The sequence below is a fragment of the Dermochelys coriacea genome, chromosome 10 (genome assembly GCF_009764565.3).
Source record: "Dermochelys coriacea isolate rDerCor1 chromosome 10, rDerCor1.pri.v4, whole genome shotgun sequence".
Classification (NCBI taxonomy): Eukaryota; Metazoa; Chordata; order Testudines; family Dermochelyidae; genus Dermochelys; species Dermochelys coriacea.
Genome location: NC_050077.1, coordinates 10,358,660 through 10,378,573, shown reverse-complemented (window position 1 = coordinate 10,378,573; position 19,914 = coordinate 10,358,660). Strand labels below are relative to the sequence as shown.

The window sequence follows — 19,914 nt, the reverse complement described above, 5'->3', positions numbered from 1 at the left end:
ACAGTCTCAATGAGTGGATGATGATGGTGTAGGGAGGTGGGGTTTAGATTCATTAGGAGGTGGGGAAACTTTTGGGAAAGGGAGAACCTATACGGGAAGGATGGGCTCCACCTAAACCAACATGGAACCAGACTGCTGCCACTTAAAATTAAAGAGGTCATAGAGCAGTTTTTAAATTAAGGGCTAGGGGAAAGCTGACAAGTGGGGAGGAGCACGTGGTTCGGACAGAGACATTCCTTAGGGGAGGATCTATTAATGGAGATTCAGTATGTCCTAGTAAGGAGGAGAGGATGGAAGATGATAAAATACAGGTAGGATCTGATGAGAAACAGTCAAATGAAAAAAATCCCATTCAATTACAGCAGACAGCTAAAGAGAGACAAGTTTTTAAAGTCCGTATATATTAATGCTAGAAGTCTAAATAGTAAGATGGTTGTACCAGAGAGCATCATATTAAATGAGGATATTTATATAATAGGCATCACAGAAACTTGGTTGAATGAGGATAATCAATGGGACACAGTAATACCAGAGTACAAAATATATCAGAAGGACAGAACAGGTTGTGCTGGTGGGGGAGTGGCACTATATATGAAAGAAAGCATAGAATCAAATGAAGTAAAAATCTTAAATGAATCAAACTGTACCATAGAATCTCTATGGATAGTAATTCCATGCTGTAATAATAATATAGCAGTAAGGATGTATTACCGACCGCCTGACCAGGATGGTGACAGTGACTGAAATGCTTAGAGAGACTATTAAAATAAAAGAAACTCAATAATAATGGGGGATTTCAACTATCCCCATATTGACTGGGTACATGTCACCTCAGGACAGGATGCAGAGAAAGTTTCTTGACACCTTAAATGACTACTGCTTGGAGAAGCTAGTCCTGGAACCCATAAGAGGAGAGGCAACTCTTGATTTAGTCCTAGGATCTGGTCCAAGAGGTGAATATAGCTGGACCACTTGGTAACAGTGACCATACTATAACTACATTTAACATCCCTGTGGTAGGGGAAACACCACAGCAGCCCAACATTGTAGCATTTCATTTCAGAAAGGGGAACTACACAAAAATGAGGAGGTTAGTTAAACAGAAATTAAAAGGTACAGCACCAAAAGTGAAATCCCTGCAAGCTGCATGGAAACTTTTTAAAGACACCATACTAGAGGCTCAACTTAAATGTATACCCCAAAATAAAAAAAACACAGTAAGAGAATCAAAAAAGTTCCACCGTGGTTAAACAACAAAGTGAGAGAAGCAAGGAGAGGCAAAAAGGCATCCTTTAAAAAGTGGAAGCTAAATCCTAGTGAAGAAAATAGAAAGGCACATAAACTCTGGCAAATGAAGTGTAAAATATAATTAGGAAGGCCAAAAAAGGATTTGAGAAACAGATAGCCAGAAACTCAAAAAGTAATAAAAAAAAAAAAAGTTAAGTACATCAGAAGCAGGAAGCCTGCTAAACAACCATTGGACGATTGAGGAGCTAAAGGAGCACTCAAGGACGGTAAGACCATTGGGGAGAAACTAAATGAATTCTTTGCATCAGTCTTCATGTAGGGTGACCAGGTGTCCCAATTTTATAGGGACAGTCCTGATTTTTGGGTCTTTTTCTTATATAGGCTCCTATTACCCGCCAACCCTGTCCCGATTTTTCACACTTGCTGTCTGGTCACCCTATCTTCACAGCTGAGGATGTGAGTGAGATTCCCAAATCTGAGCCATTCTTTTTAGGTGACGAATATCAGGAACTGTCCCAGATTAAGGTGTCAGAGGAGGTTTTAGAACGAATTGCAGTAATAAGTCACCAGGACCAGATGGTATTCACCCAAGAGTTCTGAAGGAACTCAAATGTGAAATTGCAGAACTATTAACTGTAGTCTGTAACCTATCATTTAAATCAGCTTCTGTGTCAAATGACTGGATGATAGCTAATGTGACACCAATTTTTAAAAAAGGGCTCCAGAGGTGATCCCAGCAATTACAGGCCGGTAAACCTGACTTCAGTACCTGGCAAACTGGTTGAAATTATAGTAAAGAACGAAATTGTCAGACACATAGATGAACATAATTTGTTGGGGAAGAGTAAACATTCCACTGAATGCATCTGATGAAGTGAGCTGTAGCTCACGAAAGCTTATGCTCAAATAAATTTGTTAGTCTCTAAGGTGCCACAAGTACTCCTTTTCTTTTTGCGAATACAGATTAACATGGCTGCTACTCTGAAACCTGTCATTTTTTTTGTAAGGGGAACTCATGCCTCACCACTCTACTAGAATTCTTTGAGGGGGTCAACAAGCATGTGGACTAGGGGAATCCAGTGGATGTAGTGTATTTTGATTTTCAGAAATTCTTTGACAAGATCCCTCACCAAAGGCTCTTAAGCAAAGTAAGCTGTCATGGGATAAGAGGGAAGGTTCTCTCATGGATTGCTAACTGGCTAAATGATAGAAAACAAAGGGTAGAAATAAATGGTCAGTTTTCAGAATGGAGAGGGGTAAATAGTGGTGTCCTCCAGGGGTCTGTAGTGGGACCAGTCCTATTCAACATATTCATAAATGATCCGGAAAAAGGGGTAAACAGTGAAGTGGCAAAATTTGCAGATGATACAAAACTACTCAAGATAGTTAAGTCCCAGGCAGACTGCGAAGATCTACAAAAAGGATCTCTCAAAACTGGGTGACTGGGCAACAAAATGGCAGATGAAATTCAATGTTGATAAATGCAAAGTAACACACACTGAAAAACATAATCCCAGCTATATGTATAAAATGATGGGGTCTAAATTAGCTGTGACCACTCAAAAAAGAGATCTTGGAGTCATTGTAGATAGTTCTCTGAAAACATCCACGCAATGTGCAGCAGCAGTCAAAAAAGCGAACAGATTGTTGGGAATCATTAAGAAAGGAATAGATAATAAGACAGAAAATATCATATTGCCTCTATATAAATTCATGATACGCCCACATCTTGAATACTGTGTGCAGATGTGGTCGCCCCATCTCAAAAAAGATATATTGGACTTGGAAAAGGTTCCGAAAAGGGCAACAAAAATGATGAGGGGTATAGAACAGCTTCCATAAGAAGAAATATTAATAAGACTGGGACTTTTCAGCTTGGAATAGAGACGACTGAGGTTGGGAGATGACAGAGGTCTATAAAATCATGACTTGTGTGCAGAAAGTAAATACGGAAGTGTTATTTACTCTCTCATAACACAAGAACTAGAGGTCGCCAAATGAAATTAATAGGCAGCAGGTGTTTTTTCACACAATGCACAGTCAACCTGTGGAACTCTTTGCTAGAGGATGTTGTGAAGGCCAAGACTATAACATAGTTCAAAAAAGAATTAGATAGATTCATGGAGGATCGGTCCATCAATGGCTATTAGCCAGGGTGGGCAGGGTATGGTGTCCCTAACCTCTTTTTGCCAGAAGCTGGGAATGGGAGACAGGGAATGGATCACTTGATGATTACCTGTTCTGTTCATTCCCTCTGGGGCACCTGGCATTGGACACTGTCAGAAGACAGGATACTGGGCTAGATGGACCTTTGGTCTGACCCAGTATGGCTGTTCTTATGAACAAGTCTGATGTTGTATGAATGTCTAACCTTCTACAAGCATCAGGACAAATGAAGTGTAGATTGATTTTCTGTGGGATTTATCCCTTCATTTTTTCTTTTCTTTTAAAATAGTGAGCTGCCTCACTCCCCTCAGAATCTTCTGGCCATCCTGAATTCTTCATATAGCCGCAGTGTGATGCTTTCCTGGGTGCGTCCCTTTGATGGAAACAGCCCGGTTCTCTACTATATAGTAGAGTTGTCTGAGAACAGTAAGTGGAGTCAATACATTGCAACCTCTTGTGTTTCTTAACTATTCAACCTTCATTTTAGGCTTAGCTTTTACCAGAGCTAGTGACAAAATATTAGTGCTATTTGCATATCCAGAGAAAAATATGGTCTCCACTCAGAACTGGGAAAAAGAACTCCTGAGTTTTAATCTAGATAAACATGCCATCAGAAAGGTTATGAAGAAAAACAGGCATGGTCTGGTGATTAAAGTAATCAGCATACCTGGACTCCATCCCTAGCTCTGCTAGTGAATTGCTGTACGATCTCAAGCAAGTCACCTAACCTTTCTATGCCTCAGTCCCCCACCTGTAAAATTGGGATAGCAATACTTTTTCTCTCACCCTCTGTCTGTTTTTTCTATGTATTGGAAAAGGGATACCCTCTTGCTTGGTGTTCATCAACCAGGCAGAGTGACATCAACCAGGCAGAGTGCTTTGAAGTGCTACTCATAGCCATTGTCATGGAAGCAACTCTTGAAGAGATTCTTGATGGGTGATTCCTAGCCTATTTAGTATGGAGCCCCTTAGAACACTCTGGAACAATGTGCAGGTGCAATGTGATGCCTGCTGGAGGCACTGCTGATTAGGTGGTCAGCCTCCTTCATCAGCTGAAGTTTCTTAGAGGCCTTCAGGTGTAGCCTTGCAGTATTCCAGTCTGGTGGTCTGAAAGGCACCACACAGTAATTCACCTTACAAAATATGTAAGAAGTTCAGCAAAGGTCTGAGAGAGTTCTGCAGAAGTCATATGAATAATACCTCAGAACTCCACAGGATCATCTTAACTCTTACACATGGTGAGATAGCTCCAATAATTTTTATCTGAAGGCATTTTAATCTACCACTGAGTAAATCTCATCACAAATCATAGATATGTGTACTTGAGTCAGATGGAAAACAGCACAAAAAAAACCAAAAACCCCAAACTGCTTGTGTTCTATGAATGGAGTACCTTCTCTTCAATTGAGAATTGTCTCTCTTCCAGGACCACTCTATACTATACTGTACGCTTTGAGTTTTCACTGTTTGTTTTTCTACATTGCTTTCATGTTCTCTCACTTCATAATAACTTGTTTACACAGGGCAGAGGGGACTCCGAGTTCCTGAATGTCCATGCCCTTGTTTCAGTCTTCTCCTTTTATGTATTAATACTCATTTGCTATAGATTCCAAAAGGACCATAAGCAATGTCAGCAGTGAGTTTGGTTTGTATCATTGATTTTAATTAGTGCACAGCTTCACTGTCTCCATCTTTTTTTTTTAATCTTGAAATGTATTGATTGTGAATTATTTTCATCTGATGAGTATATGGTTTAGCCTTAGTTGGCAGCTACCGATTTCCTACTTGAGGTAAGCTTGGCACCATGTCTCTTCTGTCTTTTTTCAGCAGTGTTACTGATCAGTGCTGAATTGTGATACAATACTGTTGACATAGCTTTGTCTCATACATGTTTGTAAACAAATTCTCCCTTTGTTTTTCATAGACAATTTTCTTTACATTTTTTTTCTGCCTGTTTTTTTTGGGCCACAGGTACCTTTTCATATACACAAAATATTGGGGATTTTTTGCATATGCCCTCCATGACCTCATTTGCTTGCATCTGTAGCTCTTTTACTGTCAGCAGCAGTACAATATGTTAGGTATCCTATTCCCCATTTGTTGTTATATAGATGAAGATTGGTGGAGTTATTACTTTTCAGTTCCCAGTGATGAACAAAAGTCTTCTTTCTGGATTCTGTGCAATTTTAATACACGGATTTCATTTTGCAGTGTTATAGTTGCCAATGTGTCCTAGATTTTGTTGATTTTTCTTTTGACTGTTGTGGTTTGAATAAATTTCTAATAGCTTTAACATCCATTGCACATTTTAAAGAACATATAGTGAGTGAATACATAATAAAGGTATCTGTTATAGAAAACTAGCTGAAGAAGGCTCAAAATAGTGAATGAAAATTTCAGGGACTAATTACTAGCTCCACTGAAGAATGGCGCATTGCTCCACGTGGCATGGATTAAAGCTCTTTTCCATTGGTATTGGTGCAGTAAAGAGATGTAAACAACTGATTTTAATTGGGCGGGGGGGGGTATAGCAGCAGATTGTATAGATGGATTGCAGAAAAAGCATCTGATTCTATTCACCTTATCCACCTAATCTTTAAAATGAAGTATAGGTACCTGGCAGGATACAGCAGTTTTCAGACTGTAATTAGTCACAATAGACCACCACCATGGGTGATTTTTGAGTCACAGGGCTTCAAAAATGTTGCATTTGGGGAAAATGTATAGTTTCTATCATAAAATACATTTTCTGGGAAACAGTCCTTAAGCATTCAAACTACATGCATACGAGGGTAGGAATCCGCATTCACAATAGACATTCCAAACAAGTGATCGTGTGGCTTACTGTGGATTTGTACTGGCATCATTCTGTATGCCTTCATAACACGGTTAGCCACTGCTATGGTGTACCTAGGAATTCTGTGTTGTATATGTCTTGGAAGAGTTGGAGGTTCATTCATGTTATTGCCAGGGTGTCAATGTTTCTGGAGTTAATCAAAAGTTACTTCTACTTGGTAGCTATCTGAGCAAGTGTCTGTGGAGTTTTGTTGGATGCAACTTAAGAGAGAGCCTGTTTCTCTTTTACTATATTCTTGGATATTTGGGCCTTGAGATATAATAGGATAACTCAGAGCCACTTGATAATGTGGTAAGGACCACATTAAATCCTTGCTCCTAAAAAAAATATATGCACACGCTTAACATTAAGTCTGTGTATAGTTCTACTAACTCAGTAGATTTCCTCAAATGATTAAAGATAAGTAGTTGCATAAGCCTTTGCAGGATCAGGACTTAAATATATATGTCTTGAAGGCTATTTGTTATGACCATGACTTATTTCTACATAAGGCTTAGAGAATGGTGGTCCGTAAGGCCTTAGAGCAGGGGTGGGCAAACTAGGGCCTGTGGGCTGGATCTGGCCTGCCAGCCATTTTAAGCTGGCCCTTGAGCTCCCACTGGGGAGTGGGCCTGGTGCTTGCCCTGTTCCCATGCTCCAGCCGTGTTGCAGGGTCAGGGGCTGCTCTACATGGCTCCTGGAAGCCACGGCATGGCCCTGCTCCGGCGCTCCAGCCGTGGTGTAGGGTCTGCTCCACATAGTGCCTGGAAGCAGCAGCACAGCCCCCCCTCTGGTGCTTCAGCTGGGGAGCAGGATTGGGGGCCGCTCCACATGGCTCCTGGAAGCAGCGGCATGGCTCCTCTCCGGTTCCTACACGCACCAATGGCCCTGCTCCAATGGCCCCCTCTGGCACTCCAATGGAAGCTCTAGGGGCAGTGCCTGCAGACAGGGCAGCGTGCAGAGCTGCCTGGCTGCGCCTCTGTGTAGGAGCCAGAGAAGGGACATACCACTGCTTCTGGGAGCTGCTTGAGGTAAGTGCCGTCCGAGCCCCGCCCCTGCATCCCAACCCCCTGATCCCAGCCCAGAGCACCCACCTACACCCCAAACTCCTCATCCCCAGCCCCACCCCAGAGCCTGCACCCCCATCTGGAGCCGGCACCCCTTCCCCCACTCCTTATCCCAGCCCTGATCCCCCTCCCACCCTCCAAACCCCTCGGTCCTAGCCCAGAGCACCCTCCTACACCCCAAACTCCTCATCCTCAGCCCCACCCTGGAACCCTCACTCCTCCAGCCCAGAGCCCCCTCCTGCACCCTGAATGCCTCATTTCTGGCCCCACCCCGGAGTCCACACCCCCAACCAGAGCCCTCATCCCCTCCTGCACCCCAATCCCAATTTTTTGAGCATTCATGGACCACCATACAATTTCTATGCCCAGATGTGGCCCTCAGGCCAAAAAGTTTGCCCACCCCTGCCTTAGAGGATGGTGGTCTCAGACCAAGTGAAATCCGTAAAATTACATTTGAATAATAGATCCTATTGGATTCCTGCAGGCTGGTGGAAGCCTTGAACTTGAATCTTTCACATTCTCAAATTGTTATGAACACCGATGTATTTGGGGAGACAAGAGAAACTTCAGCACTTTCCAGTAGTCCAGGCTATACAATAGCATCTTAGAAAGGGGAGGCATCTGAAATATAGTCCAGAGCTATGGAAATCAGCTTTCTGCTAAGAAAACAATGGTTTTATATCAACAAGCAGGAAGGAATAGGACAACCATCTTGAGTCTTTTAACTCAGTCGATATTCCCTAAGAACAGCAGGCAGACTTTGAATGTGTAGAAGAAATTCCTCTTGGTAAGTCACTTGTTTTAGGAAGGAATGTCACTGGTGTCAAATAAGTGCCTCCAAAACAGAAATTCTTTGACAATCAAAACAGAAGCTCTTGACAGCTCAAGAAATCAAATGGTAAAGTATAGAGTCACTTTCTTATTTTCATGCAGTTTAATTTGAATAAAAGATAAGACAGACTAATTCAAATAGCCAGCATGTTTGAGTAGATTGACAACTAAATGAGAAACTTTTTCAGCCAACAGCAATTAAATTGGAAGACTGAGTGAGTGGAACCCAGAGTATGTTCTGGGCAGCTTAAGTTAAATGAAAGATTAGCACTGTCTGCTCAATATAATGGACGTTTATTTAATAGATTGACCTGGCAAGTCTTCTGTCACCGTGGAACTTCTCCAGGCTTTCTGGGTCAGGAGACTGACAGTAATCCCTGAAGGAAGGGAAAGTGGGTGTTGAAATTTTTATGGAAGGTTTCCTATGTCAAAATTGTTCTTCTACATGGTAAAACAAGTTTCTTTGCAATTCTGTTTTGGCTGTGCATTTAAGCTGGAAGAGCAGCCTTTCAAACGGTTTAGTTTATTGATTGTCAAGAGAAGACTTGCTATTTAAATTTTAAAGATACTCTGCAAACCCGCTGTATCCTCTGCTCCATGAGCAAGCAAATCCTCTCCAAACCACTTTTCTGAACAAATCAGAGTACCCAGGAGATGAATAGGGTTCATTTATATTAGTTTTCAGTTTAATCTCTCTTCCTGCCAGATCTTTTATCTTCCACCAGGAGAGGAAAAAGAATAAATAAAGTATTCTACAGCTGCAGTATATAAACAGACCAGAGCCCCAAGGTGCTGAGGAGATTAATAAGCCCCGTTGTTGAATCAAACTGTTCACTAGATCGAACTGTTTGGGTTAAGCACTCTCAAGTGGTGTTTACACTAGCAGTAAACAAATGAAACTGAATTGTTCCAGGAAATGGGCCAGTGCGGATTAGCTCATTTAAGGGCATTCAGCATTCTTGTTTGTGTGTGCTTTTCCATTTTCTTGATTAAGTGGCTTCAGGGAACTTACTAAAGTCAGCCATACCTTAACTCCTGCTTCCCATTAATTTTCATTGTGCACTTGGGTGTAGTAAGGTGAACAGTTTGGCCACGGTCATAAGGAGAAGTTTATGAAAGGCAAAGTAAAGGAGTGCAAAGAGAAAACTTAGCCTATGGTTTTCATAGTTAATAGGGGTAAGCATATTCTCACAATGTAGTTTGCTATCAAGCTCTTGTAGTCAAGATCACTGTTAGCAAACCTTTGCCAAACAAACACCTACTGGTGTGAGAAATCTACTGTTCTGCAAGTATCTATCCAGGATTCCTACTACTTGCTGTATCAGGAATCACATTAAGATGACTTTGCTCTCAGAAAGCTATTACTATAGTAAATATATTTTGAATAATTAAAAGATGCAGCCTTTATAGCCCAACTGGCATCAAGTCTGAGGGGGTTTTAACTAGTTAAAGAACCAGCCAGCAAAGCACTGAATTAGTGATTTGTATGTTGGTGTGACATTTAACACATTTGGAACATCTCATCTTCATTTGCAGGCAGTGTATGGTTTCATCTAGGTGATCTGTTAGGGACTGCAGTGTAGTTCTGTACCATATGCACAGATATGTTGCCAAAATCTCTGGCTAGGTCCTTAGTTGTTTTCAAAAATGTTTGTAATTTTGAGTTTGGAATGTGAAAAGAGATGGTATTATTAAAAACTGAACAAGTCTTTAAATCAGCTGACAAGAACCAAATGTCACCTTTTCTTGACTGCCCCAATCATGCCATGCTATGTAATAGAATGCTAAACTGTATATATGTTCAGCTACTAGGTGGCACTGTAACACATTATTTAAGCTACCCTCAGCCATACTTGGCAGAGCATTAAAGGAACTTACAGTGAACAGCTGGTATGTCCCTCTCCGAGAAGAAAGCTGTGGCCACTTCATATCTAGTACACAAGCATGATCTGCTAGTAGCAGACCTGCAATCTATCATGTACAAGAAATACATGCTGTGGTGTCAGAAGTAAACTAGTCCCAGAGGAAAACAAACAGAAGGAACAAAATCAACAGAGGTTGCAGACTGGAAAAAAAAAAGCAACAAAGGATCTCATCAACATGCCACTCTTCAATGCCTTAGCGAGTTTCAGCTTTGACAGACCTTCACAATGGACAGACTGGAAGCAGTATTTTGCATGATTATCAGTTGCTACAAAACTCTAAGGAAAATGAAGAATTTATGCTATTGGGGAGGAGGAAGAGCACATCTTTAAATCCTTTGCCTTTACTGAAGACAGTCAAAAAGATGACTATGAAAGTGTTCTGGCTATGTTTGATGCATACTTTGTCTCAGAAACAAGTGGTTTATGAAGGAGCATATTTTCATCAAATTTCAAGGGCCAGGGGAAAATGTTGAATATTTTTAGGAGTTCTGCATGCATTAGCTGAAAACTGATTTTCGAACGGCAAAACATGAAAATATCAGAGACAGGCTTGTTAGTGGGTTAAAAGATAAAAATTTGTCACAGCAGGTGCTATTTTAAATAGACTTAATTGTACACACAGCTATTCAAATAGCCAAGCAGTCTGAGATGGTGAGACAGCAAAACCAAGAGCAACTTATCAAACCTGAAAAACAATAAACTAGCTTGGATGCTGTTAACAGATGCAGCATGATTGCTACAAGTCATTACCATAAGAACCCGGAGGCAAGGAGAAAACTCCCACACTATGAGGGACAAATTCCAGTCAAACAGCAAAGCCTTATACTCAAAATGTGGAAATAAATCATATCCCATGGGATGAGGCATGTCCAACCAAAGGTGCAAGGTGTAATAAATGTGCAAAATATGGATATTTTGCAGCTGTTTGCCACACTAAAACAATCAAGGAGCTTCATATTATGAACAATGAAGAACCATTGTTTCTGTGGATCTATCATGTGTGATGACTAATGCTAAGATTTTGTCATGCATATTTTTAGTAAAAGTCACGGACAGGTCACTGGCAATAAAGAAAAATTCACGGGGGCCAGTGACCTGTCTGTGACTTTTACTAAAAATATCCATGACAAAATGGGGAGCTCAGCTGTGGGGTCCCCACATGGCCCTGCAGTGGCTAGGCAGCTGCAGGGGTCTTCTCGAAGCTCCAGGTCCCCCACCAGCTGTGGTGGGCTTGGAGCTCTGGTGGGGTGGGGACCCTTTACCTCCCAGCTGTTGCAGGCTGAAGTCACAGAAGTCGCTGGAATTCAGATTTTGTGACTTCTGCGACCTCTGAAAAAAATCTTAGCCTTCGTGCTGACAAAGAGCCTATCTAGCGAGTGAAACTTAATATTCATTGAAAGACTTTAAAATTGACTCAGGAGCAGATGTCACAGTTATCTCCGAAGGGACTTACAATAACCTTCAAACCTCCCTGCCACCCCCGGAGCTGAAGTTACCTGACCCAGCTCGGACTTGTCCTGGAGGTATTTTGAACTGCATGGGTCAGTTCACCACAGAAACAATAGCTTTGCATTCAGAGTGCATGTGATCAAAGACTAGGGTTACCATATTTCAGATTCCCAAAAGAGGATGTTGCTGGAGGGGAGGGATGGTGTAGGGGGTACAGTTCGAGGTGATAGAGGGAGAACCTGTGATGGGGGGTCCTAACAGGTGTTGCTCCCTATCATGGTGTGAGGGCAGCTGGTGCAAGCAGTGACATCTGTCAGTCAGCTCCTTCCTGTGGGACCTCCTCCCCAGGGCTGGGAGTTGGGACCTGGGTGGGTAGGATTCAGCAGCTGTGGCTTTCAAAGGAATGGACCAATCAGCTGCAGGTGGACAGGAGGGACCAATTAGGAAGTGGATCAATCAGGGCTCTTTCTGAGCTGCAGCTTGTCTGCTCTGGAAAAACCCTGGACATTTCCTGTTATTTTGGAAAAAAAAAAAAGTCACCTGAACAGAGAAAGAAGGCTCAATAAAAGAGGCTGCATCCAGGAAAACCTAGACATGTAGTAACCAGGTCAAAGACCAACAACCTTCTTAGGCATGATAGCCATGATGGGCCTAGTTTAAAAAGGTGGAAGAACTCAGAGAATTTGAAGATATTGGACTTTTGAAAGGAGATCCAGTACAAATAAACTTGAGACACAGTGTAGTATACAAACACCTCTACCAGACAGACTTTGAAAGAGATTAGCTCTAGATTTATGCTAATTCAGAAGACATCATTATCTGATCATACTGGTCTATTTTCCAAGTGCATAGACATAATTAACTTGAAAGACAAAGCATGATGCAGTGTTATTAAACTCAAGTGCACTTCTGCTCACTTCAGTATTACAGAACAACTAGTGACACACAATGTACTACAATTCACTGCAGTAGAACTTAAGTCATTCCAAACTAAATATGATTGATCATATTACTAACAGTCCACATTACTCACAAGTGAATGGAGAGGCTGAGAGAGCTGTAGAAACAGTCAAGAAAATCCTCTTGCTGGAAGAGCCATTTCTTGCTCTGAGTTACAGATAACAGCAAAAGTAGCTACTGGATCTAGTTCTACACAACTTCTGATGGGAAGATAACTCAGTAGTACTGTTCCAACTTTGGAGATAGTCTTTTCCAAAGTGGCCAGACATGAAGAGAGTTGCCATTTGGATAAAAAGGCAACATCATGCACCACTCAGAGAACTACCAAGTCTAGAACCTGGTGACTGAGTTCATGTCAAATTGGAAAGAGAAAAACTTCAGCTGTCATACAGAAAAAGAATTCATTGCTTAGATCATATGTGATGGAGGCCAACAGTGGAGAGTTCAACAGAAACTTAACATCTACAGTTTGTTCAGAACTCAACAATCAGAGAAAATTCTACAGATGGCAGACATAGAACAAGAAGATGATGATTCAAAGATTCCAAATGGAGCACAGCCAATTGTTGCGGCAAATGGGCAGCCAGATGACAAAGTTGCTATGCATTCAGGTCATGTAATTAGAAAACCAGTATGATTCAGAGACACTTAACAGATTGATCTGTACTGAACTTCAAAGACAGCATGATAGTGTAAATTTTGTAAATGGTAGGAATGTAGAATTTAAGGGGGAGATATGAATGCTAACCTGTATTATACTGATCTGTCACAAGGTGACACCGTGTATACCATACCTTATTTAAGCTAACCTCAGCCACATCTGTTCACTATAAGAAGAAAGCTCTGTGGCCACTTCATATCTGGTACAGAAGTGTGACCTGCTAGTAGCAGCCCTGCAACCTGCTGTGTACAAGAAATATATGACATGCTAAGGTGAAAAGATGACAGAATATTTAATTTCCAACATATTTCATTTTTCACCTCTGTGAAACTTGGGAATGTAATTCAGGCAGCAGAGAAGCTCAGAGTGTGAAGTATGCAAACTGACAGTGGAGGTTTTACACTACTGCCAGAGCAGTTTATTCCAAGGAGCCATCCTAAGAAATGATTAGACTGAAAATAAGACAATACATCTGTAGAAAACATCCAGGCATGTAGAAGGCTTCCCAGCTCTTGCAGCAAAGAGCTAATTTGGGTGACAGAGTCACTCTTCTACACCTGCTAAAAAGCTGGGTAGAAAAATGTTGTAGACTAGCTGCGAATTTCATTACAGCCCTTCAGCTAGAGACTCATAGGTGTGGTGTTGTAATGGCCTGCTAAACAGATGGGTCACGAAATACACAGCCCATCTGTCTTTATTATGCTCATTTCCTCTTTTATTAAAATGTTAATGAATACAGTTTTTAGGTATTACACAGTGACAAGTGTAGCATCCCTTTCCAGTAGACAAACGTGCAATCTATCGAACCATGGGGGTAGACAAGAAGGTTTATTTTGTTCCGCTGAGGAAAGAAGGTTCTAAAGTTCCTTTGAGGAAAGAAGTTAAAGGAAGCATATTGCAGTCAGACACTCACTCACTTCTTAAGGGTTTTTAATAAGCCCCTCAATATTATTAACGTGTGTGTTCCTCCACCAGACTCTCCCTGGAAAGTGCATCTATCAAATGTTAACCCTAAGATGACCAGTATCACTGTGAGTGGATTAACTCCAGCCCGTACCTACCAATTTAGGATATGTGCTGTTAACCAGGTGGGCAAGGGCCAGTACAGCACTGAGACCAGCAGGTAAAGTAAAAGTAGACCCCTATGTAAAATGCACAGCATGTGAAGTAACCCCTAATCCATCAGTCGTTCAGTATTGTTAAAATGAAGCTACCTCTTGTATCACAGTGGGGGCGGGGGGATGTGGGCACTCAGCGGATACCCCTAGTTACATGAAGTGCCTAAGAACTTTGAGCAGTATTTAGCCATACTGGCAGTTAGCAGCAGCAGCACATGCTGCATGCATTGGGGACAGAGGTGCATCCATCTTTGCAGAGTAACAATCAAACAGGATCATAGAAGGAGATAGAGTGAGTGCATGTAGGGCCAACATATTTTTTTCCTGTGGTTTAAGACTTAGTGGTTAACTCTGGACTGGGCAGAGCACTCACCCAGTCACTGCATGTCACTTCTATAATTACTTCAGTTGTGACATAGAAGGATGGCTTCATCAAGTTAAGTTTCAGATGCATCCCCCTTCCTTTATAAACCAAAGCTTGCTATGCGCTTGAATTGTAGAACAGCTGAGGTTTAAATGGCTTTTTCAAAATGTAGGTGTTTGACTCTTTCAATATTTTTCATATCAGAGGAGTCACAGATTCTGATCTGAACTCTAACTCATTCAGGCTTGTAATGTTTTTATGTAGTTGCAGCAGCATGGGGGATTCAGACAGAATAAGGTTACCTCAGCTGTCCTTGTTGCTTGCTTAACTGATTTTCTATTATGTTGATTTGTTGTAACTATTTCATGCAAAGTCGTCAGTAGTTTGATCAGCATTATGCTTCTTTCTAGTCTTTGGACTTTAGTAAATAAAGCTGGTTCACATTTAGTGGACACATAAAATGAAAAGCTAGAGCTTTGTTTTTATCTCAATGCCCACATCCCATCACATTCTTTTGTGCTTAGATTGATGTTACCTGAAGAACCGCCCAGCGCTCCTCCTAAAAACATAGTAGCCAGTGGACGTACCAATCAGTCTATCATGGTTCAGTGGCAGCCTCCTCCTGAAAGTGAACATAATGGGGTTCTCCATGGGTACATCCTAAGGTAAGTGATTTGTGCTCTAGCCTAGAGGGATCTTAATATAAAATCTGGTACTAAATGTCTTAGTGTGTTAGAGGTGGACATCCTAGCGGTGTGACAAATAAAAAAGAAAGAATGTTTAAAAGACAATTTCTAATTTATCATTACTTATTTGCACTGTGCCATATGTGTGCATAGTCCTTTGCAGACAAAGCAAAGACTCCCTACCGCAAGTAGCTCATAATTTAAGTCAGACATATCACACAAGTGGAACAGTGGCATTCTGGGTTTTGAAAGAACAAGGATTCTGCCAATAAAGTAGATGGCACAGATCAGGTGAGCCATGGCCAGATTAGTGTTTGGAATAGAAAATAAATTAAGTAAATAGTCTTTGTGCAGCCCAGCTATACTAAGTTAATGAAAAGGGACTTCAAACGGGTAACTGAAAAACATTTATTTCACCCAATTTTCCCCCACTTATGTATGGAGAGGGTGTGGCTCCTAAAACAGGTATCATCATATTGAGAGATTTCCCAGAGGACATTCATTTTCTAGTCTCTCTGGGAGTCAGTAACCAGTCCAGCTGGACTCAGCAATTCTATGGTTTCAGTTGGCTCTCTAACTGTCCCTGCAGTAACAGCAGGCAGTGTGGCATTCACTCTGCTCAGGAAGGCCTTGTCTACAAGGTTATTTTCTGGAAAATCTAGCATTGCACAACCACTGGTATAGCGCCATGCAAGGTTGGCATTCAGTTTAGACAGAATACAGATTGCTGGTGGTATTTTTACCAGTGTCCTCTAGATCTGCTAAAGGATATGGTGGTAAAAACGCTCGTGCCCTGTTTACACTAGTGTTACCACTTTGCTACTGTTGATGGAGCTGCTTTGGTGGTATTGCTGAGAGTGGAAATTTCCTGCCAAGCCTAGTGCAGACAGCTGAAGAATTGACAGGTTTCAGAGTAGCAGCCGTGTTAGTCTGTAAGAATGTTAACCGTTTCCCTGCCACCCAAGTAATGAGGTCCGCATGACCAATCACAGAGGATACAGTGTGGTTTATATAACTTTTGACTATATGCCTGCACCCCAGCTTTCTCACCCGGCAGTTTTCCAAATGTCAAGTAGTAAAAAGATGTGTACACAACACACTGTATTTGGTGAGCTCTCACTATAGTAAGCTTTGCCCTTCTATGCTTTCTACACCACCTCTTTCTATTGTCATCTTTTTCTGTGTTATATCTATTTTGTAGACTATCTGCTCCTCTGGGCAGGGATTTGTCTGCAGCAGCTATGGTGTCATGCACATCTATGGGTCCGTCTATAAATAACAAACGGTAACTGTAGGCAACAGTGTTTGCACGCCATCAATCTTGGCCAGTTTACTACGTTTCTTGATGAAAGCCTGGTGAATCAAAATTGAAATATGCCAAAGACTAAAGCTGAAGCTTTGAGTTCGGATGGATTGCTGGGGAAAGCTGCAGGCCCGTATTCTCTACTGGGCACAGACATAATAGAGGGGGGCAGCCCTGCCGAGCCGGTTGTAGTTCTCTGGTTGTGGTAGAACAGGAGGTGTCCTGCTCTTTGCTTACACTACTGAGGTGCCTAATGGCAGCGTAGCGTTACGTTTGGTGGAACTCAGCTCTGCCATGCCCCTTTCTGCCGCTACTGTGCCGCTTTCTCCCCATTTATTCCAGGGTTGATGCAGGAGGTTATTTTAGGAGATTTCCCTCTGCAGAGGAAGATGTCTTCACTGGGAATTTCTGGTTGGTAAGCAACCTTGGTGGATCAGAGAATGTTAGTTTTCTTTGGGCGCTGATATACTGTTGAATGAGTGGGATCAAAAGGCACTCTAGTCGGTCAGCTAGTCCATTCCTTTACTTTGTCACAGGATTGGTTTAATTATTCCTAAACTGGCCCTAATAGATTGTTAGTTAATCTGTCCTTAAATACCTCTGGAGACAGCAATTCCACAGCCTCCCTACCCTTTGAACTTGTTCTACTGTCAGATGTTTTATATAACATGTTGACTAATTTTTAGGTTAAACATTTCCTTCTGCAGCTCATACAAAATTAGCATAATTGATCTCTGTCCTCTCTAACATCCCTTTTCATATTAGTAGAGAGTTATCCAGTCCATTGGTATTAGTCTGTGTGAGTTTGTGGAAAACATTCTTTAGATGTTTAAATTATTGTGTCTAGGCTCCTGAGTAGGGAAACAAACCATTCAACAGGAATTTAAAATTGTCATACAATAAAACTTTCCCCTGTAATATTCCAGGATTCTTCTTGGGATTCAAAATGTGAAGGTTACAGGAAGGTATCTGCTGTTAAAGTGATTTTCTGTACTAGTTTCAGCTGAATTTGACTACAGTAGCTCTGTATTAAAGGTGCCTTTTGAAATTAAGGATGGAAGAGACCCACTATAACATCAGGTCCATTGCTCCGTCTTTGCAGCAAAGAGTCCCATCATAGAGGATGTATTGGAATTAGTGACAGATGCTTGATCTTAAAAGTGTGGGTGCACTGTACAAAGCCTATAACAATATATATCAAAGTGTATATATGGTGAGAAAAGTCACTAGGACATTACATTTCTGAACTGGCCTTTTTCCTCTGCTCTTTTTCTCCCCAGCAGAGTGTTGTATTTATAGGGGTGTCATGCTAAGAGCACAATAGTTTAGACCACAGGAGCACTCCAGATTTTTGACTGTTACCTGTGAGAGAAAAAGAGTGCTGAGCAAAGAATTGACATTGCCAAGATTCATACAACCTTCCTATCATCTCATAAGTGGAGGAAGGGGAGGTCTTGTATTGAATGGAGGCAGAGAGCCACCTAATAGCCCCAGGGAGACATCCTGACATTGCTTTGCTATGTTTTCCTTGTGATTTTGTGTTAATATTTCATGGAGCTATGCTGATGTAGTCTCACAGTACAAAACATGACCAAGTCAGGAAGCCACACTGCTCTCCCAACTCTTTGGGGTTGTTGGTATCACTGCTATTGGGTGATCAAGAGCTGCATGGAGATCTCTCTAGGAACAACAAGAATTAGGCCTTGTCTAAACACAGGGATTGCACTGATTAAACTTATATTGGTTTAAAATCGCACTGTAAATGAACTAATGAAACTCTCTCATGTAGATAAGCCTTTAGTTATTGTTAAGCAGGGGCTGACTTAAAACAGCATAAAAATAGTATGATGAATAAAAATCCAAACATTCCCGTATTTGCCTTTTCACAGAATAGCAATGCTTCATTTGCAAGACATAATGCCATTTGGTCTACTTATTTCTGATATGTTGATTAGCATATTGTAAGAGGAAATGATAGAGAACAGTGGATTCTCAGAGTGCAAAAGGACACACCAAAAAAAGGGCTCTAAAATATGCATCCAATTCTATTTTCCATAACAACTCCTATAGAGAAACATATTCAATTGCTCCACCTCTTTGGCAGAGGTTCATCACTATATAGATATATTACTAATACTAATTTGGCAAACTGTTTCATCTCCATATTACCATTCTTCTTCTGATTCCCACTCTCTAGCAAGCTCTTCAGTCCCTAGGCAACCCATTTCAGGCCTTGTTATAATCATTCTATGAAAGTGGGTTCCTGTTGCAGGCTTGAGCTGACAGTCCCTTAGACCAGAAGGTCTAAACACTACCGAGATCATCTTGCTTTTCAGGTTTAGAGACTGAGGAAGAAAACATTTCTCAAACTGATTTACATCAGCACCCTGATAAAAATCCTGTCCAAGATTTTTTATACTAAATCACAGCTTTTACTAGACAAGCCACATTTTAAAAGCTATAATTTTTCTACAGCCATAAAGCAGGATAAAATGCCAGTTTTGTTTAGCCCTGAGCATGTAATTTCAGTGAAAATCAGATTATAAATACTACAGCAGTCAAGCAGGGTATGGTCTTATCAGGGGTTAGGGGTTTTTTTTGGAGGATGTTCTATTATCCTTTGTATAATTCTGCAGTAAAAGTTTGAATATTGCATCTTCAGAGAACCTGTTTTGCTAGTCAGTGCATTTGATAGAATTGATGCCTTTTAACTGACTGCATTGAATTTCCCTTTTCTGTATGCAGGTATCGCCTGGCAGGCCTCCCTGGAGTGTATCACTACAAGAACATCACTAGCGCAGAGATTAACTACTGTTTGGTGAAAGACCTGATCATCTGGACTCAGTATGAAATCCAGGTGGCATCTTATAATGGAGCTGGGCTGGGAGCATTCAGCAGAGCAGTGACAGAGTACACTTTACAGGGAGGTGAGCTCCACTCTGCTGTCTAAACTGCAAATCCTTTGCAGTCACTAATTTTTTTTTTAGACAGTGAACAAATAGTGCAAGGATTTGTCATACGTTTACCTTTATGAAGGGAAACATACTCTAGAGGCAGGATTGTACAGGAGAGATTTAAGTGAGATAGAGGCATTTACCAAGAGGAAAAGGGAGCCATAACTCTTATTTACACTAAAGCTCCTTTATACCTCTCTGGCAATATACAGGTGCCATGAAGTGGGTGGGAATTACATTACTTTTACACCTACTGAAAGGCATATTTACACTACTGGATCAGTATGAAGAATCCTTAACATAATTGAGAGTCAGGCCCTTAAGATTTCCAAGATTGCAGGACTGA

At 41.3% G+C, this 19,914-nt stretch overlaps 1 protein-coding gene across 2 annotated transcripts in view; it reads left to right on the top strand.

Moving 5' to 3' along the window:
• SDK1 (sidekick cell adhesion molecule 1) overlaps nucleotides 1–19,914 on the top strand; it is a 684,215-nt gene that overhangs the window by 493,134 nt on the left and 171,167 nt on the right. For both annotated transcript variants that reach the window (XM_043493256.1, XM_038420360.2), the window contains exons 15-18: nucleotides 3,704–3,840; nucleotides 14,119–14,266; nucleotides 15,150–15,290; nucleotides 19,360–19,541. In XM_043493256.1, coding sequence (XP_043349191.1) covers nucleotides 3,704–3,840; nucleotides 14,119–14,266; nucleotides 15,150–15,290; nucleotides 19,360–19,541 — 608 coding nt within the window. The remainder of the gene's footprint in view (nucleotides 1–3,703; nucleotides 3,841–14,118; nucleotides 14,267–15,149; nucleotides 15,291–19,359; nucleotides 19,542–19,914) is intronic.